At 40.6% G+C, this 27,322-nt stretch overlaps 1 protein-coding gene across 1 annotated transcript in view; it reads right to left on the reverse strand.

Annotated features, from left to right (window-relative positions):
- Positions 1-206: 206 nt before the first annotated feature.
- Positions 207-27,322, reverse strand: part of LOC122645014 (protein RAE1-like) — a 49,489-nt gene continuing 22,373 nt past the window's right edge. The window contains exons 9-11 of the mRNA XM_043838369.1: positions 22,935-23,063; positions 871-951; positions 207-257 (exon numbers count right to left, since the gene is read on the reverse strand). Of these exons, the coding sequence (XP_043694304.1) occupies positions 207-257; positions 871-951; positions 22,935-23,063 (261 nt within the window). The remainder of the gene's footprint in view (positions 258-870; positions 952-22,934; positions 23,064-27,322) is intronic.

Here is a 27,322-nt window from a genome sequence, read left to right on the forward strand (position 1 = left end):
AACACCACATTATTGACACCCAGAAACCAGAGTAACCCCATTTCTATCCTATAAAGAAATTTCATAAAATGACTAACTTTGAAAATTCCTATTTCCAACATGACTGGAAAATGAAAGAGACACCATTTACAAGGGGAAACTGATCACATATTGGTTCCTCAGCCAGCTTTTAACACTCTGATCAGGACTATTGCAGTTAAGCAAGTTCACTTTCGACCAGAGGTTCCAAGACGCGGCTTTCCTTTCACTTCAGATTCCTGAACATGCCAAAACATCAAGCAGGCAACACCAAGAAGAAAGCTTGTAGTAAATGTGGGTCGTCAAGGAAATAGTACTATATATACAATCAATCACCCAAAAGTAGGCGAGCCTTGGCACAATGGTTAAGTTGTGCTATTGGAACCGTAAGGTTGTGGGTTTGAAACATGGAAACAGCCTCTCCTTGAAGAGGGGGTAAGGCTGCGTACATTTTGCCCCTCCCAGACCCTGCAGTAGAAAGAGCCTAATGCATTGGGACGCTGATGCAATCAATCTCCCAGAAAGGATGAAGTTTCTGCTCCTGCATTTAAACCTAATGTTTTGTGTCTTTTTCTTTTCTTTTCTTTTGGCTAAGCAATTATAGAAAGCTAGGAAATGCTAAAAGAAGGCAATAAAACTTAGGATCAGATATCAGAAAAAAGGGGGTACCCAATGCACAAGGCTCCTGCCACTGTGGGGTCTGGGAGGGTCATAATGTACGCAGCCTTACCCCTGCTTTCGCATGCTTTCGCAGAGAGACTGTTTCCAGACTCGAACCCGTGACCACTTGGTCACAATGGAGCAACCTTTACCATTGCCCCAAGGCCTGCCCGAACCAACTATAAAACATACCTGTGGGACATGGAGGAAAATGTAGTTCTTTGCTGCCGCTGGGTTATGATTCTCTGCACCCTTACTCCAGTCATAACACACCTATAGACAGGCAAGGAAATTCCAATGTACAGGTATCAGTGCCAAACATCGTCATTATAGGACACTCAAGATAATTTTCTGACAGGTTAACATGTCAAACACGAGCCACTGAAACTAAATAAATTTCTGGATTAATAGATCATATTGCCCCCCTGGTATAAAAAAGATACTGATGAGAAAACTCTCTTCTCCTTTTCATTTTTCGAGCAGGAAAAAAAAGCCTTAAATTGGAGGCTGTGCAAATCTTCTTGATGCAATCAAAGATTCCAACAAACCTGGTTTGGATCACTCATGGGCCTACCTAAGCTCTAATCGGATCAACAACAAAAGATAGTGGCAATTATGTAAAAATGTCTAAGTTTATAAGGGGAGCAAAATTATGTAACAAAGAAGAAATTGAAAGGGAATGTTTGGTAGCTAAATAGGAAAATGATACAAAAAAGGATTTGTATTTATTAATCAAGGATAAACTTGAACTCCACTAGTGTTTGCTGCCGGTCCCAGCCAGACCCTTTTATATGGATTCTACAACCTTATATTATAAACGTTATACTAGGGCGTTCCCCGATAGAATAAGCGACGCATTACACTCTGACGCAGGTATAGTGAAAAGTGAGCAAGGGTTAGCTAGGGCATCCCGTCTAAGTGACGCACTGCATCAGCGCCCAGATGCAGTGACAAGTAGGTAAGGAATCTCGCACCATGGATAAGTGTTGGTAAAGAAGCTAGTTCAAAAGCGTAGGATTAGATTAGCATCTTGGAACATTGAAATCTTTAATAGGTAAGAGTCTAGACTTGATAGATGTTATGAGGAGAAGGATTAACATAGCATGTACTCAAGAGACTAGATGGAAGGGTAAAGAAAAGCTAAGGAGTTGGACGACTATAAGCTTTGGTATATGGGGGATAAAACTAATAGAAGTGGAGCGGGCATAGTAGTGGATAAACATTTAACGAATGATGTGGTGGTTGTTAAAAGATTCAGAGATAGGATTATATCGATCAAGCTTGTGTTGGAGAAAGAGGTTGTCAATATAATTAGCGCCTATGCACCTCGAGCAGGATTGGATGAAAGTACTAAATTACAATTTTGGGAACACATGGACGGATTAGTGTAAGGTTTTCGTTAAGGAGAAAAGATTATTATAGGGGGTGATCTGAATGCACATGTTGGGAAATATCGTAGAGGCTATGAAGGTGTACGTGGAGGATATGGTTCAGGAGAGAGGAATGAGGAGGGGATCTCAATTTTAGATTTTGTTTCGGCTTATGATTTATCCATTGTCAACACTTTGAAAAGAGAGAGGAGCATTTAGTTACCTTCAAAAGTAGACATCATAGTAGCCAAATAGATTTCTTCCTAACTAAAAGGTCAGATAGATTATTATATAAGGACTGGAAGGTTATTCCGGGGGAGAGCCTAACCACACTACATAGATTATGTGCCTCACTACACAGAATCATAAGAAATGTGAGCTTTTATTTGCCCTAGGATAAGGTGGTGGAGCTTAAAGGAGATATATTGAAATCAATAACTAATGAAGTGCTGGTCAAACAAGGAAAGTGGGACTTGAAGGGAGACACTAATACGATGTTGAATGAGATAACTACTTGTATTAAGAAGGTTGCCAAAGATGTCCTAGGGGAATCAAATGGGAAACATCATTCCTCTAGAAAGACTTGGTGGTGGGATGATGCGGTTTAAATAGCCATTAAGACTAAGAAAGCTAATTTTAAGACATAGCAAATGACTAAGAATGTAGAGGATCTACAACGGTATAAATTTGCCAGAAATAAAGCTAAAAAGATTGTGGGAAAAGCAAAGGCGAAGAAATATGAAGATCTTTATAACAATCTGAGCACAAAGGAAGGGGAAAACGCTATTTATAAGATAGCTAAAGTGAGGGAAAGGAAGAGTAGAGATCTTGGCCATGTTAGATGTATTAAAAGTGAAGTTGGTAAAGTACTAATACGGGATGAGGACATTAAGAAAAGATGGGAAGGTTATTTCTATAACCTACTAAATGAAGGCACTTCGAGTAATAATGTATTGGAAGACTGCATTATCCATCAAGACACCACATGTCGTAGATATATACGAAGAATTAGGGTGTCTAAAATAAAAGAAGCTTTAAGGAGGATGAAAGTAGACAAGACACAAGACTCGGATGAGATCCGAATAAAAGTGTGGAAGAGCTTAGGAATCTGTGGTTTATCTTAGCCAACCAAGTTGTTTAATAAGAATATGAGCACAAAGAAAATGCTAGATGAAGCATCATGGTTCCGATATACAAAAATAAAGGTAATATTCAGAGGTGCATTAACTATAGAGGCATAAAACTAATGAGTCATACTGTGAAATTATGGGAGAGGATTATTGAAACCCACTTAAGACAAGAAACTACTATTACGGAGAACTAATTTGGTTTTATGCAAGGAAGATCCATGACGGAATCTATTTACCTAGTTAGGAGACTTGTGGAAAGATTTAGAGAGCGTAAAAAGGATCTCTATATTGTCTTTATTGACCTAGAAAAAGCTTATGACAGAGTCCCTATAGAGTTAATTTGGCAAGTATTAAAGAAGAGAAGTATTTCAAGTAAATATATGGACATAATTAAAGATATGTATGATGGTTGCAGTGACAAGTGTAAGAATTGTGCGGGGTCAAGGTAGTGAATTCCCAATTACCATTGGGTTACATCAAGGATCAACTTAAAGCCCTTATCTGTTGACACTTATCATGAATGATTTAACAAGAGACATTCAAGATGAGGTTCCTTAGTGTATGCATTTTGCTGACGATAAAATTTTGGTGGATGAGACAAAAGCAGGGATTAACGCCAAGTTAGAGTTATGGAGATCAACCTTGGAATCAAAAGGTTTTAAGATAAGTAGACTGAAGATGGAGTATATGGTGTGTAACTTTGGTTATACTAGGATGGATAATGAAGTGGTGAAAATTGATGAGAGGGAGATTCACAAAGTGATTATTTTAGGTATCTTGGCTCAATCATAAATAAAGAAGATGATATAGAGGATGATGTTTTATAGAGAATTTAAATAGGATGGATGAAGTAGAAAGGTGTATTTGGAGTGTTGTGTGAACGAAGTATTCCTTTAAAACTTAAATGAAAATTTTATAGGACAGCAATATGACAGTCTATGATGTATGGTGCGGAATGTTGGGCAGTTAAGAAGCAGCATATCGATAAACTCAGTGTAGTAGAGATGAGGATGTTGAGATGGATGAGTGGCAAAACTAGGAAGGATAAAGTAAGGAATGATAATATTAGAGGTGGTTTGAGAGTAGATCCGATACATGATAAGTTACGAGAAAATCATTTGAGGTGGCATGGCCAGGTTCAACAGAGGCCTTTGGATGCTCCAGTATGGAGGAATGATTTGATTTTAGATGGAAGGAACTAAAAGAGCCAGGGGCAGACCTAAAATGATCTTAGGAGAAGTGGTAAGGAAAGACATGCTTAGGCCTTGTATCAAATATGATCTCGAATAGGACTGTTTGGAGGGCAACGATCCATGTAGCCAACCCCATTTAGTTGGGATAAGGCTGAGTTGTCGTTGTTCTACTTAGGGATAAACTTGGAATGAAAGATAAAATAAGGCCTAGATAGAATAAATAAAGAAGAGAGGGGTAAAATGGGAAAGAACTTGTTATCATAGTTGTCATGGCGTCGCCATGGCGGCATATCGCTGGAGAAGTGGGCATATCGACCACCGATATGGATGTGTAAGAATATCGACCGATATGGCCTCCATATCGTCGCCATGGTGCCACCATGGACACCATACCACGACATATAGCCATATCGAGCGACATGGTTGTTTCAAATTATAAAACTTAATTTTTTAACAATAATTTTTTTTAACCATTTTTTATTTTAATGTTTTTTCCTTAACATAAAAAAAATTAAAAAAACATCAAACAAAAAACACTAATGCACTATTGACTAATACACAATCACATATTCGCATCAGCAATATTTTTTTTAATTTAGATGGGTTGTTTATTAGCTTTATTCACTCAATATAAATTACGTTCTTGTAATTGCTTTTTTGTTTTGTTACTTTTGTAGTCACTTTCATATGAATCATATCTCAACTCTCATGATTTTTCAACTTTATTATCAGCAAGACTATTGCTATCCATTATTTAATAATCCATGATTTCATATACACTAATGGATGTTACACTTTCATGAATTAAACCATAGTAGATTAGTAGTACACTTTCATGTTAATTTTTTATGTTATAGGGTATATATTATAGCATACTAAATGACATTAAAAATTGAGAAAATAAAAAATAAAACATGGTCGATATGATCGCCATGGCAACGTTATGGCGGGCGACATGTCGATATATCGACATGACACTCCTCCACCGACTTGGATTGCCGTGACGACGTGATAACTATGCTTGTTATGATGACATTTAAAATACATTCACTTAGTCTTCTTCAACCTTTGGTAAAACCAGAACAACCAACAGAAAATGGAGTGTTTGTGGATGGGAGATCTCACTAAAGGAATCTCCGACTGACCTGAAACTTCAGGTATAGAATCACAATCCTAAAGCCTAAGGAGCACGGGGGGATAACAATCTCAACCAAACACAAGGTAGGCTACTATTGTATTCTGTGATTGGTTTAATCTGTAGAAACTGAACCAGAAGTGAGTTCTGATTTATATGTCACAACTGAACAAGACTTGGGAGTTGAATCTCTGGGATTTGGGTCACCTATAGGAGGGCAACCTTTGCCCAAAACATCCGGTCAAAAGACAATTAAGAGGAAAGAGATCGACATCAACCTGTAGGAGATGGTAGTGCTCTTACCAGAACAGGTATCATAATAGAATAGGATAGGAGAAAAGACAACGGAAGGAGGATAAGAATAAACGAAGAAGAAGAAGCTTGAGTACGTAGATCTTAGTTGTTCTGGCTGTTTCTCAATAATGTAGAAGGGGTTCAACTAAGAACCACTCTACAGTACGATCGATGATAGGTTGCAGTAGAACATCAAAATAGCAACAAAATCAGAACTATGAAGAGAATAAGAACCAAACCAGCCAGTAGAATGTCACCAAACCAAGGTCGAGTGGTGGTGATGTTGAACAGGCTCTATGCTCCAAAATTCAGTCAGTTCTGATGACTGAAGGCTGGGATATGAAGAGGACTCAAAAATAGGAGGTTAGTGCAGAGAACAATCTGGCCAGCAGTTGGGGAAGCCAAACATTATCGAATGGACCCCTTGAGAGCCTGAAACAATCCCTTAAATCTTACCCTGGTTGGAAGAAAGGGTGCTGAGATTAGGGCCTTCGACTTCAGCAGCAGAAACAAGGAAGCTGATGATTGGATTATCTTCTGGGTCCTCACAGTTTTAGCAGCAGCACACAATCGCAGTCACAAAGTAGCAGCAGAGGTGTAGCTCAATTGATGGGGAAGGAGACAACAAAGAAGATAGGAGGGGGATCGGGTTTCAGCTCTCTCAGCCCTTCATCCTTTCACCAGGACAATAGTAATGCTCAAAGCATATTCTCAGTCATCAACATAATCGTGAGATGCCTCTATGGACAGTTATAAATATATGCTCTACTGTAGAGCCTCAATAATAGAAATTAAAATTAGAAAGAATTTCATAGGGCTGAGAATTGAGTTACAAGGAATTACATAAATTAGAAAGTAACTAAAATAGAAACTAAATCTAATTAAAAAATGGGAAATTATCAGCGCCACTCCATTTGCCTATATTTTAAAGCACACCCACTAACTACCATGAAATCAACTGCCTCCCCTGCGCTATCAAACTAATTACACACAGACCCCCTACCGTTAGTTAAGAGCTGTTAAATGGTGATGTCAGCAGCTTAATATTTTTTAAAAGACAATTCTGCCCTTCTTAGTCGGCAAAGTACCTAATCTACCCTTTCAATTAAAACACCCACAAACCCTTCTCCTCACACTCATCCGACAACCTTGGAGAACATCCACCGCAACCTACCGTCTTCTGAAGAAGAGACCTACTCCGGCGACCAAAGCAGCCCGACGTCAACCAACAAAACTCTATAAGGCCCCGACAACCATCTTCCTCACTCCGGCGAGTACAGTAGATGCCCCCAACCAAGTGCATGTATCTCCAAAAAACCACCAGTAGAAGAACTAAGCCATCTAATCACTGTACTAAGTCCACCTTCCTCAATGGAGCTCACCCACTTAAGGGAGAGGATGATTTCCATGCTCTTAAACAAAGGAATGTGGGAAAACGGGCATCACTAAATATCTTACCCCTGATTTTGAAGCTGTTGAGCTCATATTGGGTCCTATCAACGGAGCAGCTCTAAAGCTGTATGTAACTTCACTGGCAGAAGGTACATAAAATTTATTAAGCTATAGTATGGTGGTATGGATGATACATGGTATTCCTCAGTTCAGTTTTATTTCTTGCCTTCTTATGAGAAATAGATGAAGGCTGAAGATTAAAGGCTTCATTTTTCATCTGAATCTGTTCTCAAAACCTCAAGCGCATTTCTTGTTTTCAGAGACCACTGTTTGTTCCTCATACCATTAATCTTTAAAGCATCTTCCAAATCTTATTTCTTTCAAATGACTAAATACTTTTAATTCTCGTACTGTCCTGTTCAAACCATTAAATTCGATGCCAAATAATTTGTAAAATTGGTTCAGTTGAAACCTTTATCTTGCTGACCTTGGAGTTGTCTTAAACTTCATGGGAACCAAAGAATAATTAAAATTTATCCTGTAAGGTCTAGTCTAGTGCCTTACAATCACAAGGGGTGGGGGTGAGTGTATGCTCACATGTAGCGGTAGCAAGGGGGGGGGTGAGTGTGTGCTCAGGTGTAGGAGCACCAAGAGGTGGGGTGAGTGTGAGTGTGTGCTCACGTTTACAGCAAGGGGAAGGAGAGTGTGAGTGTGTGCTCATGGTTACAGCAAGGGGAAGGGGAGTGTGTAGTGTTGTGTACACAGCCGTAGAGTGTGTGTGCTCAGGTAGTAGGGGAAGGGGTGGGATGAGTGTGTGGTGTGTGTCCAAAGTGTAGGGGAAGGGAATTACAGTGTGTATGTTAGAAGAGAGATAAATTGGAGAGTAGAGAATAACTTACAATGGCCGGAAAGACTTGATGGAGAGAAGCTCCAATGCAAGATGCAAGGGTTGTGTGTGCTGGTGTTAAAGTCCAACGGTAAGAAATGATTTAAGCTAGGTTTTTTATGTTGGATATATGTGTCCATCAAACCCGGTTCAATCCAGTTCGACTCGGTTTATTATGTATTTAATTTTTCATACATTTTTTTTAATATGATCACATGTGATATAACCTTTTTGAGCAATGTATGTCCATAAGTTAAACTTTAAATTGGTAGTCACAGCTAGGGTTTGGGCTGGGCAACCCTTATCATATGGTCGTTGCATCGGGTATGCCTACACATGTTAATGTCAGGATACGAATGCAAGTGCACACATGGGTGTGTATTGGCGAAGAATCTTATTTTGTCAATTCCCTCATTATTACTGCCAGATGTAGGTTTGGGATAGACATGCGTCACTGAAACCCTGTACTTGAGAGGGCCTTGTCACTGCATGATGTGAACGTATTCTTTGGTTCACTAATGATTGTGGTTCAAGAGAACTAAAGTTAGTGTTCTGGGAATGCATAAATATTATGTGAGTGAAAGAGTCACTCAACATGGTCTCTACTGCTGGATTGAGGAACATCAAGGGGAGTTAGTCTATGGATGGTCAGATAAGAATCAAGATCCTATACCCTTTTTGTAAATGGTTTTGCAAAACGTATTTTCACATAAAATGATAAATTATAATTATATATTTGATTAAATTGTTTAATCGTGTTTTGCGGATTCCGATCACGTACACGGACGCTTTGATACGGACATGTACCATGGAATGGGGTTTGGCAGTACTAGTGTACAATGCCCTAGATTCCATGACAATGATGTTGTTTAGTGGAGGGTTAGTGCATAAGTGTTATGTAGGAGTATTTTTGAGATTTGCTAATTAATAATTAATTTGTTTAATCTTAAATGGGTTTGATGCAATATTTAATTAAAGGCCCATTATAGATTAAAATTTTAACTATTTTATTTCTCCCTTCTAGATTCTGCTTCTTTACTAATTAGAAGCCCATCAGGGTTTTAAGTCAAACAGCAGAGAGAGTATAGACTATCACTGGGAGTAAGGCCTATATAATTAGATCACCAAAGGGGGGCGCAGAACACAATGCACCTTGGACGAACTTTCTGCTCCCCCAACAGGAAAATTCGCCCACTGCCTCTCTCTTCTCCATTGCTCTCTTGTTCTCTTGAATTGAGAGATTGATTAGGGTTTTGGAAACCCTAGGTTTTTGGATTGGATCCAGTGATTTTTGGAGAAGAAATTCTGGTTTGGCTTGAGGATCTTCTATTGCATCAAGGAGATTCAAGCTGGGGCTTTCTTGAAGGGCTCGTTAGGGGAAGAACCATTATTTGGAGGAACAATATTTGAGGCTCTACAAGTTAGCAGATCTTGATGTTTATTTTTATGCATTAAGAGTTTTAAATTATTTGATAATCATGGGCTGTGAAAAAAACCCGAATCGATTTTCCGCTGCACATTCAGGTATGGGATGGATCCCTCTTTCCATGGGATGGAAAGGCGATGACCTTCTCGTTTTGTGGATCCAATAATTTTATGGGACAAGAAAAGAGATGGTTGTGCAAAATTTTTATACCAAACCCCAATTGGGATTCAATAGGGTTCCCATGCACGACCATGGGAAACCTAGTTTTTTGTATAGAGTTCCCATGGGCAACCATGGGGTGACCTAGACTTTCCAATACTTGTGAACCCAAGATGATCCCATGACTTGTGCCTACAGTTTGGTATCAGAGCCTCTTTTCTCACCCATGGATATCACATAATTAATTGTAGAAGTAATTATTGTGTATGAGATACATGTTCTTGAATTCAAAGATTCTAGTTTGAATATGGTTATGGTTTCTTGTCTTCTTTTAAAAGACAAAATTCCTTTTATGGATGCCTACAAATAGAAGAAGAGACGATGGAATGAGAAGAATAAAGGAAGAGAAGAAGAAAACAAACAAAGGGAGAAAAGGGATCGCGTCGAAGAGCAAGGTTCAAGATGTCGGAAACCAACTCGAAACTGAAAATTCGGTCGAAACCTAGATGGTTTCAGTTTTGGTGAAGGGTTTTGAGGCCCAAATGGCCAAATTAGACCATGAAACTTCTAGGAAACCCTATTTTGTGCCCTCTAAACATAATGAACCCTTTTAAAAACCACACCTAAAATGGTGGTTCGACTTCGAAGCCTAGTTTGGTAGTATACGTTGTACACTGGGTCTAATATGGCCTATTCCATACAAAGTTAAGTGCTAGAACACACTTAATTCAATTAAAACAACTTAAATATGCAATAGGACTAATAGACATAAAATTATAAATCATTTCATATATCATACATCATACATGATTCATTACAAAGAGTCAAAGATATGGGAGTTAAGAATACAAGCAAGTCCGCTCATCCTAGAGTCCTAGTACCACATCGAATTATGGGTAAGATCAACATCACTAGAATGGTCCTGCTGCTGCAGAAGCAGGTTAGCCGCTACATGTCACAACATTTGGTCATGAAACACTTGATGTCTTCCACATCGGCCCTATAAATGGAATCGTTAACATATTGGAGGTCCCCTAACTTGGGGTATGGATCTCTAAACAGTGAGGAACTCGATCGAGAGCCATTTCTACTGGATCATGGCTGTGGAACCGGCACCGGCATGTATGGGTGGGGGGCCACGAATGAGAAGATGTTGTCCACAAATGATGACCCAATGTATGACTGACCCTCATACTCAGAGGGCAATGATAATGAAGAGCTAACTACCCATAGCTACTATACCTAGCATAATCGTAACTGGTGCTCTTTGTGGCATATGATTGTGCATGCCATTGCCTAAGAACACTATTCTCCTTTAGGCTCAGGCCTCCGAGAGTGCCTATCAAGCTCATAACATCAATGTCCATGGACTTCATGCTATCATCCTCCTCATGCGGTGGTATGAATTTGTGGCGCGCACCTCTCGAGTAGCCTACACATATGGGGGCACGTGTACTGTGGTCAACATCATGTGTAGCATAATTGAACTAACTCTAGCCTGTGAAGCGGATGGGCTTCGGTTCAAACTCCACCTAGTGGTACCCCTCACGCATGGATGCAAATCTATCAACCCCATCATCACCATCAGATGGGGATGGTGTGCGAGTATGACCACTAAACTATGATCAATCAATGTCCTTATCATCATCCCCGGCAAACTGAGACTCAAAAGGTTGGTTGTCTATGAGTGAATACAGCCCTCCCAAGACGCCATAAACTTGTCGACATTAATACTCATCCAACTAGCTATCTCAAGGCCAGGCCTACCCCCAGGCCAATCCATGACAGGGTCACCTCAATCCCTCACACACTCGTATAGGGGATCCTCATCATTTGAATCTACTTGGAAAATGTTGGCAAGCTCGATGGGATCTTGTAATAAAAGAAGAAGAAGAAGAGTTGCAGCCGTAATGTGTTACTTTCATTAATGAGGGAAAAACATATAAAAGAGGGGCTAGGGGCAGATCTGGTATAACACAAATAAAAGGGCACACAAAACCTAGACCCATATGGGATATTGGGATTAGCGCCAAACGCTAATCCCGAGACCCATAAATGGGTCCACACAACACTTCTAACACTCCCCCTCAAGCTGGAGCATATATGTCAATCATGTTGAGCTTGTAACAAATATAATCGATCCGTCCACTACCCAAAGGCTTAGTAAACACATCTGCAAGCTGTTCTCAGGTTCTGACATGACTTGGAAGGATAAGACCACTTTGCATCTTCTCACGAACAAAATGACAATCAATTTCAATATGCTTCGTCCTCTCATGAAACACAGGATCTGAAGCAATATGAACTGTTGCCTGATTATCACACCACAGCTGCATGGGAATCGAGGGTTTAAAACCTAACTCAGATAACAATTGTTGTATCCACATCAGCTCACAAGTCAAATGTGCTATAGCTCTATATTCTGATTCAGCACTGGAGGGGGCTACAACACTTTGTTTCCTTTTCCAAGACACCAGATTTCCTCCAACAGAAGTACAATATCCTGTAGTAGATCTCCTGTCCACCGGAGACCCTGCCCAATCAGCATCAGAAATCCCTCTACTCTGTTATGGCCATGAATTTGATACACTACTCTACTTGGTGCCTTCTTGAGGTATTGTAGCACATGGATAACAACATCCCAACGAGTATTCCGGGGGGAAGAAAGATATTGACTCATCACATTAATAGGAAAAGCAATTTCTGGTCGGGTAACTATCAAATAGTTCAACTTACCCACCAGTCTTCTATATCTTTCCAGATCATCAAGAGCATCTTCCCTTTCAGCAGTGAGCTTCACATTGTGATCCATAGAAGAGTCAATAGGTTTGGACCCAAGCATACCTGTCTCAGTAAGTAAATCCAGCACATATTTCCATTGTGAGAGAAAAACTCCCTTCTTGGATTGAGCCACTTCAATTTCCCCAAATCTTTAGTCTGAAATTTTTGTTGAAGATATGACTTCAACCCCACAACACCTGCTGAATCATCACTCGTAAGGATAATATTATCCACATACACAATCAGAAATTTTTTACCATCACTTGAATGTCTATAAAAGAAGGAATGGTCACCCCCACATCTAGATACACCAAACTCGAGAACAACTTTAGTAAATCGAGCATACCATGCACGAGGGGATTGTTTCAGCCTATATAAAGACTTTTTCAAACTACAAACCATACCAGACTCCCCTTGAGCAACAAAACCAGGAGGTTGCTCCATATACACCTCCTCCTGCAAAGTACCATGCAAAAATGCATTCTTGACATCGAGCTGAAACAAAGGCCAGTGATTGGATGCAGCAAGAGATATCAAAATACAAATTGAATTAAGTTTGGCAACAAGGGAGAAAGTATCCGAATAATCAACACCATACACCTGAGCATACCCCTTCGCCACAAATCTTGCTTTCAAACGAGCAAGAGAACCACCAGGATTCAACTTTATAGCATACACCCACCGACAGCCAATAGTAGTCTTGCCTGATGGCAATGGTACAAGGTCCCAAGTTTGATTGACCTTTAAAGACAATAATTCTTCTTCCATAGCTGTCCTCTAGCCAGGACTAGATATTACCTCTTTCATAGACTTGGGAAGGGGATGAGCATCAACCGTAGACAAAAAGGAACGAAAAGGAGAAGATAAACCAGAATAAGACACAATTGGAAATAGAATGTTGAGTACAACTACGGGTACCTTTCCATTTAGCAATGGGAAGATCAAGATCAGAAACAACAGGTGCAGACGGAGGAGAGCTTTTAGCAAGATCTGCTTTAGAAGAAGATGGGGCAGAATCTGCGAGCACAGGGGGCAGCAACTACCTTTGGGTGACGGGTATAAACCCGAATAACAGGAGGACGAGGAACAACAATTGCCAGAGCAGGACCCTGTGACAAAGGGGGCTGAATAAAATGAATAAGGAAATTATCATCCAACTCAGAAGCATGTACCTGTCAGCATGATAAGGTGTGGACTCAAAAAAGGACACATTAGCCGTGATGAAATACTTATGCAAAACAGGAGAGTAACATAGATACCCCTTTTGGGTATGAGAATAACCGAGAAAGAGACATTTAATGGCTTTGGGATCCAGCTTTGATAAACCAGGCCGATGGTCACGGATGTAATAAAAACACCCAAAAATGCAACGTAATGAAAACAAAGGCTCTTGGGGAAACAACAAGGAATGAGGGATGCCACCCTTTAAAACAGAGGAGGGCATACGATTAATAAGATAATTAGCTGTCATCATAGCACTTGCCTAGAAAACCTTTGGAACATGCATTTCAAATAACATGGAGCGAGTTACTTAAAGTAAATGTCGATTCTTCCTTTCAGCTACACCATTTTGTTGAGGTGTGTCTGAACATGAAGATTGACGAATCATACCATGTTGCACCATGAAGGTAGACAAGGGTGAAGAAAAATACTCTTTGGCATTATCACTACTCAAAAATTTCACACAAACACCAAATTGAGTACGAATTTTAGAAACAAAGGCACAAAAAATGGAAAATAACTCTGAACGATTTTTCATTAAATATAACCAAGTAACTCTGGAGTGGTCATCAACAAAAGTACCAAAATATTTAAATCCCAAGTCGGAAGTAACAGGACATGGACCCCATACATCAGAATGGGCTAAAGAAAAAGGACTAGTTGAACGCTTAGAGACTCTAGGAGGATAACTCACACGATGGAGTTTCCCAAACTGCCACGATTCACACTCAATACTAGAAACATAAGTAAAACTAGGATCTAATCTTTTAAGACTTTCCAACGATGGATGACCAAGCCGACAATGAATTTGGTGATGAGAAACCACACTAGAACATGCAACCGGACCCGAACCATCAAGTAAATACAGCCCCCCTAACTCTCGTCCTCTACCAATCATCCTCTTCGTAGCAAGATCCTGAAAAACACAAAAATCAGGGTAAAAGGTCACTGAACAACTCAAGGCTTTGATTAACTTACCAACAGACATGAGATTGAAAGGAAAGTTAGGAATGTAAAGAACAGAAGGCAAGGACATAGATGAGCTAGGACAAACAGTACCAGTGCCTTTAACCTTTGCTAAGGATCCATCGGCTAAAGTGACACTAGACGAGGATGGGAATAAAGAAGAGAAAATACCTGACACTCTCGACATGTGATTGGATGCCCTTGAATCAATGATCCAAGGACGAGATGTAGTGGAGAGACATGCAATGGCATTACCTGTCTTAACCAAAGCAGTAGTGGAAGAAGTAGGCTGTGAAATCTAGAACTGGTTGTACCGTGCATACTCTTCATCAGACATAACAATCACCTTTCCCTCAGAAGGTTGAGACTGAGGTACTGAATCACTACTAGCAGCAGAGTTTGCAAACTGCTGCTGTCCAGACTTCTCATGAAGCTTCCAACAAAATCTCTGAATGTGGCCAGGTTGACCACAATGATGACAAGTGCGGACAGTGCTCGATCCATCAGAAGAGGCATGAGACTGCCCATAACCTTGGCTGTTTCCTTGCTGAATTGGTCTTCTCCCTGTACCACAACCACCTCCACAACCAGCCCCACGACCACGAGTGCCCCTATGGTAGCCGCCATCTCCACGGCCACCATTACCAGCCCCTGTTTGTGCAACAAGAGCGGAACTGTCAATTGCAAGTGTAGAGTCATGAGAACTCTCCTGAGATACGCAAAGGACCTTGACAAACATATCCGTTAGAGAGGCAATGTTCTCACTACCAAGAATCTGAGATCGGACGGATTCGTACTCCTGTCCGAGTCCTCCCAAAAATGCCATAACAGCCAATTGTTCTCTTTGGATTTGCATTTGCTTCATATCCGAGTACATAGGGAGAAGGGCATTCAAGTCTTCATACATACGCTTGAAATCAGCAAAGTACTGGGTGATGGAATACCCCTTCCTTTCAGTTCTATAAAAATCCTGTGAGAGATCATAAATTCTTGATAGATTATTTTGGCCAGAATAGAGTACGTCCAAAGAATCCCATGACTCTTTCACAGTATCGATGTGAGTAACCAAGTCCACAATATGGTTCTCCATCGAGTTCAACATCTGCCCAAGAATCCTTGCATCAACCATTTCCCATGTTGCATCATCCTGTGATCTAGGGCCTGTCAAGTGTAACTGCTGATTCCAGCCAGTCAAAACTAATTTCACAATTTTCCTCCGTTGCTGAAAATTGGTAACACCTTCACATTTCTTCTCTGTGATTCGATTGGAGGAGGAAGACACCACCTCCGTGACCACGGCACTACTTTTATCCTCATCACCCATAATGACACTTCGAAGATAGCAACCAAAATTGACAAACAGATTTCAGTAAATCACTAGAGAAAAGCGTATAGGAGTCTCATCTCAATATATGTTGTTACCAATCAAACCACCAACCCACAAATCTCCAACGGAAGCAAGAATACCACCAAAATCGATGATACTTCTATCAAAACAGCATATAGCATACCAGCAATATGGCACTCGATTGCCCATCATTCATCCACAAGCATCATCGCAAATACACCAAGTATCACCATGAATCTACTGTAATTTGAAGGAAAGCAGATTCACATCTTACATGCTCAATCCCCAATAAATCAATCACAAATAAAATCGTAGGGGTGAAAAGATCACCCCCTTCTCCCTGTTCGTAACCCTCTGTGAAAGCTAACCAGAAATCGCAAAAGAGAAGCAAAAGGAAAGGAAGAATACGAAAAAGGTTTGTGCAGGCCTACAACTTTGATACCATGTAATAGAAGAAGAAGAGTTGTAGCCGTAATGTGTTACTATCATTAATGAGGGAAAAACATATAAAAGAGGGGCTAGGGGCAGATCTGGAATAACAAAAATAAAAGGGCACACAAAACCTAGACCCATATGGGATATCGGGATTAGCGCCTGACCCATAAGTGGGTCCACACAACACTTCTAACAGATCTTCGTCACCATCCATGCCCATATGTATGTGTTGCATCTTCTGTCTCATGTTATAATGCACATACACCAACTGCTCCAACCTCTTGGAGTGGATAAGTGAGAATGTACTCCAGTTGCACTTGCATCCGGGGGTGGAATATGTCTGGGAGAGCACTTTTATTGCTATCTTTGTCAAGTTAGTACATCACTCACATAGAGCACCCACCATTCACCTGCATTAGAGTATTAAGATTATTTATGTTTAGTGATTGTACTCGGTACACGGGAATGCCACTGCATCACTTCCCATACCATCCTTAACAAAAACAGATGCTTATTGGAAAGTCAGAGGATCCTGCTGAAATGTAAACCTCGTGATTTGTTTCTCTTTGCATAGACTAGAAACTGATATCCACAAAGTTGTCTATAAAGCTATAAATCTCAGGTAATGGATGATTCCTGTAAACAGCTGTGAGATCTGAATGCTTAAGTGATCAAAATCGATCACACAGGCCCTTTATTTATAATAAACTGAATTACAAATAATCAAAGTAGGAATAGGGATGCCACCTCAGCCTAATCCTATTAGGAATTCCTAATCCAACTAGGAATACCAAAATAGAGATCGGTTGAGGGAAAAAACAATAAAAAGAGAGAAATAAAGGAAAGACAAAACCTAATATAACTAGGACTAATTACCCCAATCGGGTAAGTAGCCTATCTCAACACTCCCCCTCAAGTTGGAGCATAAATATCAACCATGCCCACCTTGACCAGAATAGGATGAAAAACCTTTCCACTTAAACCTTTAGTGAACACATCAGCAAGCTGGTCAGCAGATTGCACAAAAGGAACACACACCAGCCCTCCTTCCAACTTTTCTTTAATAAAATGCCTGTCAACCTCCACATGCTTGGTACGATCATGCTGAACAGGGTTGTGAGCAATGCTAATAGCAGCCTTGTTGTCACAATATAACATCATGGGAAGATGAACCAGAGTACCAATATCTTGTAATAAACCTTTGAGCCATAACATCTCACAAATACCTTGTGCCATTGCACGAAACTCGGCTTCAACACTAGACCTTGCCACTACGTTCTGCTTTTTACTACGCTACGTAACAAGATTGCCACCAACGAATGAGCAATATCCAGAAATAGACTTTTTGTCAGAGGAACCAGCCCAATCTGCATCAGTATATGCTTCGACACACAGATGACCATTCGAAGACAAAAGAATACCTTTACCCGGTGTTGATTTTAAATATCGAAGGATCCGGATAACAACATCTATGTGAGAGGAATGCGGATCATGCATGAACTGACTAACCATAATCACAGATACTGCTATGTCAGGTGTTGTATGAGACAGATAAATGAGCTTACCAACCCAATCTCTGATAACGACCTTTGTCGACAAGAGTTCCCTCCTTTTCTTTAAGTCTGGCAGTAGCATCCATAGGTGTATCAGAAGGATGATACCCTAGCATCCCAGTCTCGGTCAATAAATCTAGGATGTACTTTCTTTGAGAAAGAAAGATGCCTTTAGAAGACCAAGCAACTTCTATCCCTAGAAAGTACTTTAGTTTTCCCAGATCCTTTATTTCAAATTCTCGCCCAAGGTAAGTCTTCAACTGGGTGATTTCATGATCGTCATTCCCAGTCACCACAATATCACCCACATAAACTATTAGGAGGGTTACCTTTTCACCAGTTTTCTTGATATACAAGGTATGATCAGCATTGCTCTGCTTACAACCTGCAGATACCATTGCCTTGCGAAATTGTCTAAACCAAGCACGGGGGGACTGTTTCAGCCCATATAAAACACGCTTCAATTTACAAACTTTCCCGCTGGTTTTATCACAAGAGAAACTAGGTGGAATGTCCATATTCACTTCCTCGTCAAGTTCTCCATGGAGGAAGGCATTCTTCACATCTAATTGTTGTAACTCCCAGCCAAGATTCACTGCACAAGAAAGTAGCACTCTGACGGTGTTTAATTTCGCAACTGGTGCCAAAGTCTCCTGATAATCGATCCCATAAGTCTGAATAAATCCCTTTGCAACCAAACGTGCTTTGTATTGATCCACAGTGCCATCTACCTTCTGTTTCACCACAAACACCCACTTACATCCAACTGGTTTCTTTCCTGGAGGAAGAACCATAAGTTCCCATGTATCATTCTTTTTTAAGGCTTGCATTTCTTCCATCATTGCTGCTTTCCAGTTTCCATCTGTAAAAGCTTCCTACCAATTTTGGGGAATACGTACAGAAGAAAGAGAAGAGACAAATGTACGAAATGATGAAGAAAGAGAGTCATAAGAGACAACATGAGAAATGGGGTGTTGGGTACAGGCCCGAATACCTTTACGATGAGCAATAGGTAAATCAGGAGACGAAGGAGAAGATATGTTACCTGGAGATTGATCTGGTTCCAAGGCCGACAACTGTGGTGGTACTGGTGCTACAGTGGATGGGAGCTGCTTGTGTTTGGAATGTCCCCTATGATAGGTTTTGAGATTAGAGTCGTTAATTTTCTTCTGAAATTCCCTAATGGTTTGTTGGACTGGAGTCATCTCCCCCTAAAGGGAATTGTCACCAATAGGATTTTCAGCATCTTCTAAGTTCTCCCCTTGGGGAAAATCTGGTGGGAGACCATCAGAGGGAAGAGGGGAGGAAGCAATAGTCGGTTGAGGGGTGGGATCAACAGGTAGTTGGACCCGGGTCTGGGTCTGTACCGGAAGGTCAACCATCACATCTTCACTAAAAGTCTCCCCCTGAAGAGGTGTGGATTGATAATAGGAGAGAGTTTCATGAAAGACAACATCCATACTGGTGAAGGTACAACGTGTAGGAGGATGGTGACACTTATATCCCTTTTGGGATGGAGAATATCCCAAGAAAATACAACGGACCCCACGGAGTTCGAGCTTGCCAAGGGAGCGGGTATCCTGATCATAACAGGCACAACCAAAAACCTCTGGTGGGACGACAAAGGAGGAAGAACCCAACAGTAAAGAGGCAGGGGTGTCAGAGTCAAGGACTCGGGTAGGGAGCCTATTGATGAGATAGGCAGCAGTCAGGACAACATCTCCCCAATATTGGGAAGGGACAAAATGGGCAAACATAATAGCCCGAGTCACCTCAAGGAGGTGGCAATTTTTCCTTTTAGCCACACCATTTTGAGCTGGGGTATTGGCACAACTGGTTTGATGGAGTATACCATGGGCAGAAAGGTAGTGTTGGAATTGACCATCCATGTATTATTTACCATTATCACTCCTCAATATCTTGAGAGTGGCATTGTATTGGGTCTGAATCATCTTATGAAAATTTTGAAAAGAAGAAAAAACATCATTTTTATTATGCATTAAATAGATCCACGTACTCCTAGAATAATAATCAATAAAGGAAACAAACCAACGATGGCCTTTGAGAGATGGTTTTCGGCTAGGACCCCAAACATCAGAATGAATAAGATTAAAAGGAGAACTTCTTTTATTAGAAATGGAATAAGTAGAACAATGTTGTTTAGCCAAAACATAGGCTTCACAAAAAAAATTCGTTTCTATGACAGTCTTTAGCTATTGCTGGAAATTAAAGGGATAATGTTCTTAAAGGGGGGTGACCTAGTTTGTTATGCCATTGTTGAAGTTCAGAAGAAACTAACGAGCTTTGATGTATAGGAGAAGCCAAAGATGGTGGTGAAGTAGGACTCCCATTATCAAGCAGGTACAATCCACCATGCATCTTACCACATCCAATCGTCGCCCCCGGTGCCAGATCCTGAAACACACAGTGAGAAGGAAAAAAAGTTACTTTGCAATTTAAATCACGGGTAAGACTACTGATGGAAAGAAGATTAGTGCTAAATTTAGGAATATGTAAAACAAAGGATAAAGTTAAGGAAGGAGTGCAACTGATAGAGCCCTTCCCAGAGATAAAAGAGAGAGAACCATCAGCCACCCGTACTTTATCTTTACCAGATGTAGGAGAGCAACGAGTAAAGAGGCTGGAGGATCCAGTCATATGATTAGTGGCACCGGAGTCTATGATCCAGGGAGAGGAGACTACCGATGCACAATGACCAGCAAAAGAAATACCTGAATGGACAAAATTTGAACCTGGATTGGTGGAAGAACTAACAGGAGTCGATGTAGTAGAAGCAGCGGAAGCCTGTAACATACGATGGAATGCTTGAAGTTCTTCCTTGGATAGACCAATGTCAGTAGTAGGAGTAGTAGTGACAGCCTCAGTATGATTGGCTTTGTTTTTCAACTTCCGGGCAACACGTTTAGCTTCAAAGTCAGCCTGTTTACCATGGAGTTTCCAATAAGTGGCCTTGGTATGATATGGCTTATTACAATGTTCACACTTCACGGTTACTTTAGAAGAGTCACTAGTAGTAGAAAGCCCATCAGGTATAGGAACAGCAATGGCAGCAGTTTTTAGAGCTGATCAATCACTGGTGGGAGTGTGTAAGATAGCAGTCCGCCTGCTTTCTTCAGTATGTACTAAGGCATAGGACTATTCCAAAGTAGGAAAAGGGATCCTGCTGAGTACCTGGACCCGAATCTGATCATATTCCACATTTAATCTAGCGAGGAAATCATATGCTCTGATTTTGTCAACATGCTTGCGATAGGCAGCAATATCAGTAGGATTAGTGGGCTGGTAATCAGTGTAATGATCCAGTTGTTGCCATAGACTTCGTAGGAGAGCATAATACTTGGAAATAGAGAGGTCCGTCTAAGTGGTTTCATGAATTTTTTTTCGTAATTCATAAACCTGAGCATCGTTACTAATCTGTCCATAAGTTTCTTTGGCAGCCATCCATATCTGGGCAGCAGTCTCTAGAAGTAAATAGCCATTGGCAAGATCTTGTTGCATAGAATTCAGAAGAAAGGCCATGACCGAGAGTCATTAGAGATCCATCGAGTCTAGAGGACCCGTAGTAGAAGGTTTTCTTGAAGTACCGAATGTGGCCAGTGAGACCTCGGCCAGCAATGATGAGATAGGTCGATCTGGACCACATGAGATAGTTAATTCCATCGAGTTTGATGGAAGCAGCAAAGGGAAGATACTCTTGTCGAGTTTGTGCATCAGGTCCAAAAGTGACTTGATCATCTGAACCAGTAGATACATCAGAATCAGGCATGGTGCTTGATATGCATTGGAGATGAAGAAGGTTATCTTAAATCAGTTAGCAAACAGAAGATCAACCTCCAACAGATCGACTCCAATTAGGGTTTTGAAATTGCAGCACTTTCAGCTGTCAGAATAGGCTGAAAAAACAGGTCGAGTACTCCTCTGGAAGTGGGGAATAAATCCTCCAAAAAAACAGCACTGTTGGATGAGCCAATGAGAAACCCTAATTTGGAAAAAATTAGGAAAACCTGGGTTTGGAGAAATTGCAGGACTGGATCTGAATTGATTGTGATCCACTCCTGCAATCTTCAAATAAAGGAGGTGTGCACCAAGGATTAGCAGAAAAAAACCCAAAACAAAAGGAGGAATCGATCTGCAATTGTATTCAGAAATCGATCTTCAAGGTTGGAGAAGTTCTGCCGACAGAATTAGGGCACACCAATGATCTGAAGTCTTCAATGAGGTGATATGGAGAGCAGCATCTAAATCCTTTGCAGATTCACCTCATAGATGCTGCCCTGAATGAGAGAGAAGAGCCGAGAGTGAGAGAGAAGAGAGAGCTAGAAACCGTGGAGGGGAATGAAGAAAAAAAACCAAAAAAACTGAGAAGGCTGTTAATTAGATCAGAACAGGCTCTGATACCATGTAAACAGCTGTGAGATCTGAATGCTTGAGTGATCAAAATCGATCACACAGGCCCTTTATTTATAATAAACTGAATTACAAATAATCAAAGTAGGAATAGGAATGCCACCTCAGCCTAATCCTATTAGGAATTCCTAATCCAACTAGGAATACCAAAATAGAGATCGGCTGAGGGAAAAAACAATAAAAAGAGAAAAATAAAGGAAAGACAAAACCTAATATAACTAGGACTAATTACCCCAATCGGGTTAGTAGCCTATCTCAACAATTCCCAATAATAAGAGGTTTAACAAAATGATAGAACTTCACTTCAGTGCTTAGATTACATCCTAATATCCTATGGCATGCATCTTTGAAAAAGACATCCTCAAAGGGGGGAAAAGAGAGTAAACATGGCCTGGTAAGAATGTCTAAAACACTGAAGGATAGTGTTGAGTGTGCTTGAACACTTATCATACAGTATGTATAGTATCGGACTGTAATTCCATTTTCATTTATCCTTCTTCGACTGGATAAGTTTGAGTTACATGGAGAATGAGACATACCGAGTATGCAAATATTGAACCATCATTGTTGAAAGTGCTGCACGGAATAGGTTGACTGCATCTAGACATGGCCTGGAAAACCAGAGAAGGTTGTATTAGCATAAAACGCAACAACATAGTCCCCACAAACTTCAATGGTTTTGAGATGGTCATTTTGGAGAATGGGCAGCAAACAAATAATGTAGGACTTCATAAAGGGTAAGAAAAAACTAAAATGCATAATAGCTTCTACAATCTATAAGCAATATAGTGTGACTAGATAATATATCATTCCTGTTCCTGATTGTAAGATAATATATGTAGGATGATGACAAACTCAAACTATCAGTGTCAGGAAAACCAAAACTAACCACCCTCCATTCATTTTATCATGCCAATTTCTATGTTTCACAACAGTCACAAGTCAGGGCAGTGAAAAGCCACTGTATCAAAAGATTATGTTGACATCTGGAACCAGTTTATTGCTAGGTGGACTGGCTCATGACGTGTATAGGGAGGCCAGCAAGTGTTGCAATAAGCATTTAAGCAGCCTAACAGGATCCAGAAAAAAATGTAAATCTAAAAATGAGCATCTTAGATGCCAACTACAGTCTATGATGTAGGACAAGACATGAAGAAGAAGAGGCCAAAACTGATGAGGAGCCATTGATTGGCTAGACCGGACTGACCCAATGTGGTAACCCAGGCCCAGACACAACCAACCACGCACCAACCAGTCTTTGCGTGGACCAGCCAAGTACCAGCTACCCTATATGCGTGGATCATCTGCTGGCTAAAACCAGCCACAATTAAGCCCAGCCGTGGGTTAAGCTCGCTAGGGTTAGTCCCTGTGACATTATTGTTGGTGGAGCCCATGAAGTCAACTCCAAAGAGCCATCAGACCGGAGTTTAATTTTCTTAAAGTGTCCTTTAATATTCTGTTAAGAGGATCAGAATTAGAACTTAATGCTTGGATGATTTAATTCATCCCAAGCACATATGTATTTATAACTATAATGAAAGAATGATCAAAAGTACATGAGCAATGTGGGACTAAACCACACACAAGGAACTCACAAAATAATAAAGGGAAAAAGTCCAGAATACCCCCACGGTATTCTGGCCCATATCGAACACTCCCCCTCAAGTTGGAGCATATATATCATGCATGCCCAACTTGACTACGATAGGATGAAACAGCTTGCCACTCAGTAGACTTCACAAAGGGAACACAAATGAGGCCGGCGTCAAGCTTCTCCTTGATGAAATGTCTGTCAACCTCCACGTGTTTAGTGCGATCATGCTGGACAGGGTTATGAGCAATGCTAATGGCTACTTTATTGTCACAATAAAGCATCATAGGAAGATGGACAGCAACACCGATATCCTGCAATAATCCTCTAAGCCACAAAAGTTCACAGATGCCGTGGGCCATGGCACGAAACTCGGCTTCAGCACTGGACCTTGCCACAACATTCTGTTTTTTGCTACGCCATGTGACAAGGTTCCCACCTACAAAGGAACAATAGCCAGAGATAGACTTCCTGTCAGTAGAACCAGCCCAATCGGCATCAGTATAAGCTTCAACCTTAAGGTGACCATTGGGAGATAGAAGGATTCCCTTTCCTGGAGCAGACTTCAAATACCGCAAAATGCGACGGACCGCATCCATATGAGAGGAATAGGGATCATGCATGAACTGGCTCACCAAACTTACAGCCATAGTTCAAAATCTCGCAAAATCTCGATCGAGATTTCGACCCCCTCGAAACGAAATGACCCCTCGAATAAAAAAAATACTAAATTTCAATCGAAATTCTTGAGATTTCGAGATATTTCGAGATTTCGAAAATCTCGAGAAAATGCTTTATATAAAATACCATGTTTCGATAGTCTTGGTCGAAATTTTGACCGAGACTGAGAAACAGAGCATTTTTCCGCTTTTGCTTAGTTCTTGAAGGTTTTTGCTTATTTCTTCTTCAATCTTCCACTTCCCACTTGAATCCTTGCCGCATCTATGCCGGAATCACTTGGAGAACAAACTTCTTAGCACATCTGTGAAGCCTTTCCACTATTTCAGGTAAAACCATATTCTCAAATTTGATTTTTTTTAGGGAAATGCTTGATCAACATGTTTGTTTGTGATGAAATAAATATATGTTAGACACCGGAAGCCGATCTACGACTTCATGGTGTCGAAATTTTTTTTTGGTATATATATTATTTATTTATTTTTCTACTTCAAAAATTGGATTTATTTACAACAAAAATAAAAAAATAATAGGGGTTATGTATATTGTATGGTGATGAATTAAATATATGTTAGACACCATTGGCCGATCTATGGTCTCATGGTGTCAAAAATATTTTTCTGCCAATAATTAATTATTTTAATTTTTGAAAATTATAAAAATATTAAAAAAATTCAAAAAATAAGCAAAAAATAAGAAATAATATGAGGTTTTTGTTTTAAAATTACTGAAAAATATAAAAGTAAATTGTACATACTTCTTATTTGCTGCCCATTTACATATCTTTTAGATTTTGTTGTGCTAGGCCAATATTTATTTGAAAAATATTTTTAAAAATTGTTTTTAAATATGAGAAAAATATGAGGGTTAGGGGAAAAATACTAAATAGTTATATACTTATATACTTGTGTTAATGCTCTTAAATCTTAATACTTAAACATTTAAAATTTTAAACTAAAAGAATTGATGTGCTTCAGTGATTAATGAATTGTCTTTTATTTATGCAACAGTAAACTAGTTTGATTATGACGAACCGTGGTAAACGATAGAGCCAGAGGCAAGAGGGGCAGAAGCAGCCGGCCCAGACCCAGGGGGAGGGGAGCACACCCAGGCGCACTAGGGGTGACATTGCATGGTTGCATGGCACTCCAATTGATGGGGATAAAAGAAAATCCCAATGCAACTATTATCACATGCAGTTTTTGGGAGGTGGTGCCACTAGACTCAAACAACATCTAGCTGGGAATTCTCCTGAAGTGGTCGCATGTCATATGGTCCCTGTGGAGATATCTAGGGCTGTCATTGATTACATGAAGGGAGGGAATAAGAGGAAGGCTCAGAGGGAGAAGGCAAAAGTAGATCTTGAGGAAGCAGTGAGGTGTACAGCGGGAGGCCAATCAAGCCATCGTGATGATGATGATGATGACAGTGATGATGTCTATGTTCCTGATGATATAGAGACTGAGCAAGAGGCTAGGGATTGGAGACGAGCACAGATGATGAGTAGAGCCAGTTATCATGAGGATCAGGAGAGAGTCGAGAGACAGAGAGTAGGTGGTAGTGGAGGAGCTAGTACCTCTAGAGCTGGTGCTAGTGGTAGTGGAGGAGCAGGTACAAGTGGAGGAGGTGGGTTGCCTAATCCCTTTAGGAGATCACAGAGTACGAAGGCAACTCCCCCTCCGCCTCCACCACCACAAGATGACCCAGCACTTCACCAAGCACCTGGTGTTTATAGAAAGAAAGGCAACAAACAACCAAAAATCAAGGGGGCATGGAAAAATCTGAAGGGGATGGTGAAGGAATCTATAGCTAAGTGGATGTTATACCATACCATCCCAGCAAACACAACACAAGGCTCCTTTTATCAGACTATGATAAATTCCATTGCTGAGGCTGGCCCAAGGTAAAAGGGGCCTACCCCATATGAGATTATGAATGTGTATTTGCCCTAACAGAAGAGAGAGCTTGAAGACTACATCAATGAAATGAGGGGGCTGTGGGAGAACTATGGGGTGACCATAATGTGTGATGGTTGGACTGGTCCTACAAGAAAGTCCATCATCAACTTTATGGTGCATTGTAATGGGAGGATAGTCTTTCTGAAGTCTGTTGATGCATCCAAGGAGAAAAAGGATGCAAAGTATATCTACAAATTGCTGAAGGAAGTGGTAGAAGATGTAGGAGTGGGGAACGTTGTCCAAATTGTAACGGACAATGGAAGCAACTACAAGAGTGCCGGTGAGAGGTTGATGCAAAACAATAAGTACCGGTTGTTTTGGACTCCATGTGCTGCCCATTGTATAGACCTCATGTTGAAGGACATGGGAAAGATCAAATTGGTACAACATGTTGTGGAAAAGGCAGGCAAATGACCAACTTTGTCTACAACCATGGGTTTGCACTAAACCTCTTGAGGGAGAAGTGTGGGGGTGACTTAGTGAGGCCAGGCATAACTAGATTCGCCACCAACTACATTGCACTCAAAAGTATAGAAGCCAAGAAGTCTGGACTGAGATCAATGTTTGCTTCTGAAGACTGGTTCAACTGGAATGGGTCCAATACCCATGGTGGTAGGGAAGCACAAGCTACAATTTCATCAGATGACTTTTGGTCTAAGTTGCATAAAGTGGTACAACTTCTGAACCCAGTGGTCAAGGT

This window comes from Telopea speciosissima, chromosome 11 (genome assembly GCF_018873765.1).
Source record: "Telopea speciosissima isolate NSW1024214 ecotype Mountain lineage chromosome 11, Tspe_v1, whole genome shotgun sequence".
In the NCBI taxonomy this organism is placed as follows: Eukaryota; Viridiplantae; Streptophyta; class Magnoliopsida; order Proteales; family Proteaceae; genus Telopea; species Telopea speciosissima.